Genomic DNA, 2,796 nt, shown 5'->3' on the forward strand with positions numbered 1-2,796 from the left:
ACTACTACTACTACTACTACTACTACTACTACTACTACTACTACTACTACTACTACTACTACCACTACCACTACTACTACTACTACTACTACTACTACTACTACTACTACTACTACTACTACTACTACCGTCGTCTCCCAAAGACAAGGCATCCAGATCGTCAGCCAGTGAAGAACTATCATCAGAATACTCAGGTTGTTTCGGTTTTTTGTTTTTCTTTCCGCCCAGCCTATAACCACAGTCTACATGATACACGACCATTCTACTGCAATTCGTGTGATTACCACCACGGTCTGTTTTTCGCCTTCTCCTCAGCGCGGCGTTTCGAGGCCAATGCCTTCTTCTTCCTATTGATCCTCTTCTGCTTGTCGATCATCGCCTTAGCCGCTCCTGATGAGCATAGGGCAATGGTCAATTCTCTCGAGTGCCACCGTAGAGCTACCGAGCTCCTCCTCATTTCTATTGTTCCACTCCACTGGAGGCGGCTTATTATCTTTACGATTGTAGAAAAGGAGACGAGAGACCCAATTTCGGTTCATGTCGTCAACAACGCCTCGACTTTTCCTAATCACTGAGTTTAACATAGTACTCATAGAATCATTCAATAGCTCACTGTAAATAGTCTTCAACGTCAGCTGCATCGCCTCTTATACGTTGCATCTGTTTCGTCTGAGTTTCCATCGTTGTTGCCTAAGCCTACTATAACGATATCATCATCGATCAGCGGACGTACTGTCTTAGAGCCGATCTCCTTGGTCTCCTCCAGCACACGCTTTGTACGCTGTAAGGAAGCTTTCGTTTGATTACGGGTCTTCCGAATTTCCCTGATGAACCGAGTCGATCACCGTTCATCGCGTTGCCGGTGGTACGATTCAACTTTGGACTTTTCAAATTCGTCATCACTGCCAACATTATCCTCTCCCACCTGTTGTTGCTTAACACCGAAAAGCTTCGCCCTTCTATCGCCCTGTGCGGACATAGTACAAGGCAAATCAAAACTGTCAAATCTTCATCCGTCTCTGTCACCAATGAAAATGCGCTGTTCTCCACGTTGCGTCACCATTTCAGCGTTTCATCTTATCCCAGTGTTGTCCTCCAGTGTTGCTATTAGAGAGGAATCATCCCCTTGTGTGTTCACCTTCAACTGTGTGGAAATATCATAGAAACTATGGTAATCTATTTTCAGTCCTGCATACAGCACGTCCCAGCATAATCGATCAGCTTGGCGCGCGCTAATTGAATATTTTAGGATGAACCTCCTCGAGCCATCACGGGCAGCTACTGTATCTGTAGTTACCATCTAACCGTCCTCCCTGTTTATCAACCATGAGGTTCCTTGATCTGGTCCGTCCGGCGATGTTCCTCATGCCTGAGGTTGCCTCGCCAGACAGGCGAATACCATTCAAGGAGAAGATATTGTGGACGGCTATGGCATTGTTTATTTATCTTGTCTGTTGCCAAATCCCACTGTACGGAATTGCAACTAACAAGAATGCTGATCCCTTCTACTGGATGCGTGTCATTCTAGCATCCAATCGAGGGACTTTGATGGAGCTGGGTAAGAAGGGCTTGGTGTTAGACAACTAAGAGAGTTCTAACATTGTCGGTGTAGGTATATCACCCATCATCACATCGGGTATGGTAATGCAACTCCTTGCTGGCTCCAAGATCATCGAGGTCGACCAGAGTTTAAAGGAGGATCGTGCCTTATTTAACGTGAGTGCTTCCCTATGTAGTGTCCATATATCCTTGCTTTAGGGCGCTCAAAAGCTATTGGGCATCCTCATCACATTGGGAGAGGCAGCAGCTTATGTGATGTCTGGTATGTATGGTGATGTTACCGAGATAGGTGCGGGCAATGCTCTTCTTATCATCATCCAGCTCTTCTTCGCCGGGGTCATCGTGCTACTGGTAAGAAGACTTCATCATACAGGCCTGGCATGTCTTATATTACTGCGTCATTTCAGCTCGATGAATTGCTTCAAAAAGGGTACGGTTTGGGATCGGGTATCTCCCTGTTCATCGCCACCAACCTCTGTGAGAACGTCATCTGGAAAGCCTTCTCTCCTACTACGCTGAACACTGGCAAAGGTCTGTCAGATTAGTAACGATAGCAATGATTGTACAGTCTGTCAGGCACCGAGTTCGAAGGAGCTATCATTGCTCTCTTCCACTTGATGGTGACACGGAACGATAAGCTCCTCGCTTTGAAAGAGGCTTTCTATCGTTCGACTGCGCCAAATCTCACCAATTTGCTCGCCACAGCTATCGTGTTTTTCGTCGTTATCTACTTCCAAGGATTCCAGGTGAACCTACCCGTGAAGTAAGTCGACACATTCTGGCATTGTTCATGATAATACGCTATCATCATAGGTATCAGAAGGTTCGTGGTCAGACCGGCTCATACCCCATTAAGCTGTTCTACACCTCCAACATTCCCATCATCCTCCAGACCGCTCTTGTTTCCAACCTGTACTTCTTTTCCCAAATACTGTACAGAAGGTGAGCGCTTTCGTGTTCCTCCTGATCATCGTGATGTGCCTTGTTTTAGATTCAAGAATAACATGATTGTTAATCTGCTTGGTCAGTGGCAAGATGTGGATATGGCCGGCACTCAGTCGATCCCTGTTGGTGGTATCGCCTACTACATCTCACCTCCCAACAGCTTCACTGACGCCATCAGTGATCCCATTCATGTCGTCGTGTATGTGACATTCGTGCTCACAAGTTGTGCTCTTTTTGCTAAGACATGGATTGAGGTTAGCGGCAGTAGCCCTAAGGATGTAGCCAAGCAGC

The 2,796-nt window shown here is 46.4% G+C and overlaps 2 protein-coding genes across 2 annotated transcripts in view; one reads left to right on the forward strand and one right to left on the reverse strand.

Moving 5' to 3' along the window:
* Nucleotides 1-979, reverse strand: part of Pmar_PMAR003539 (hypothetical protein) — a gene marked incomplete at both ends in the record, with an annotated part of 1,440 nt that extends 461 nt beyond the window's left edge. The window contains 6 exons of the mRNA XM_002784234.1: nt 129-229; nt 285-390; nt 443-564; nt 614-690; nt 734-824; nt 870-979. Of these exons, the coding sequence (XP_002784280.1) occupies nt 129-229; nt 285-390; nt 443-564; nt 614-690; nt 734-824; nt 870-979 (607 nt within the window). The remainder of the gene's footprint in view (nt 1-128; nt 230-284; nt 391-442; nt 565-613; nt 691-733; nt 825-869) is intronic.
* Nucleotides 980-1,326: 347 nt separating this feature from the next.
* The window catches only part of Pmar_PMAR003540 (protein transport protein Sec61 subunit alpha, putative), a gene marked incomplete at both ends in the record, with an annotated part of 1,661 nt that continues 191 nt past the window's right edge, over nt 1,327-2,796 (forward strand). Inside the window, 7 exons of the mRNA XM_002784235.1 lie at nt 1,327-1,558; nt 1,613-1,716; nt 1,759-1,911; nt 1,968-2,091; nt 2,137-2,323; nt 2,374-2,502; nt 2,552-2,796. The exon at nt 2,552-2,796 is cut by the window's right edge and continues 4 nt beyond it. Of these exons, the coding sequence (XP_002784281.1) occupies nt 1,327-1,558; nt 1,613-1,716; nt 1,759-1,911; nt 1,968-2,091; nt 2,137-2,323; nt 2,374-2,502; nt 2,552-2,796 (1,174 nt within the window). The remainder of the gene's footprint in view (nt 1,559-1,612; nt 1,717-1,758; nt 1,912-1,967; nt 2,092-2,136; nt 2,324-2,373; nt 2,503-2,551) is intronic.

The sequence above is a fragment of the Perkinsus marinus genome (genome assembly GCF_000006405.1).
Source record: "Perkinsus marinus ATCC 50983 genomic scaffold scf_1104296935302, whole genome shotgun sequence".
Lineage (NCBI taxonomy): Eukaryota > Perkinsozoa > Perkinsida > Perkinsidae > Perkinsus > Perkinsus marinus.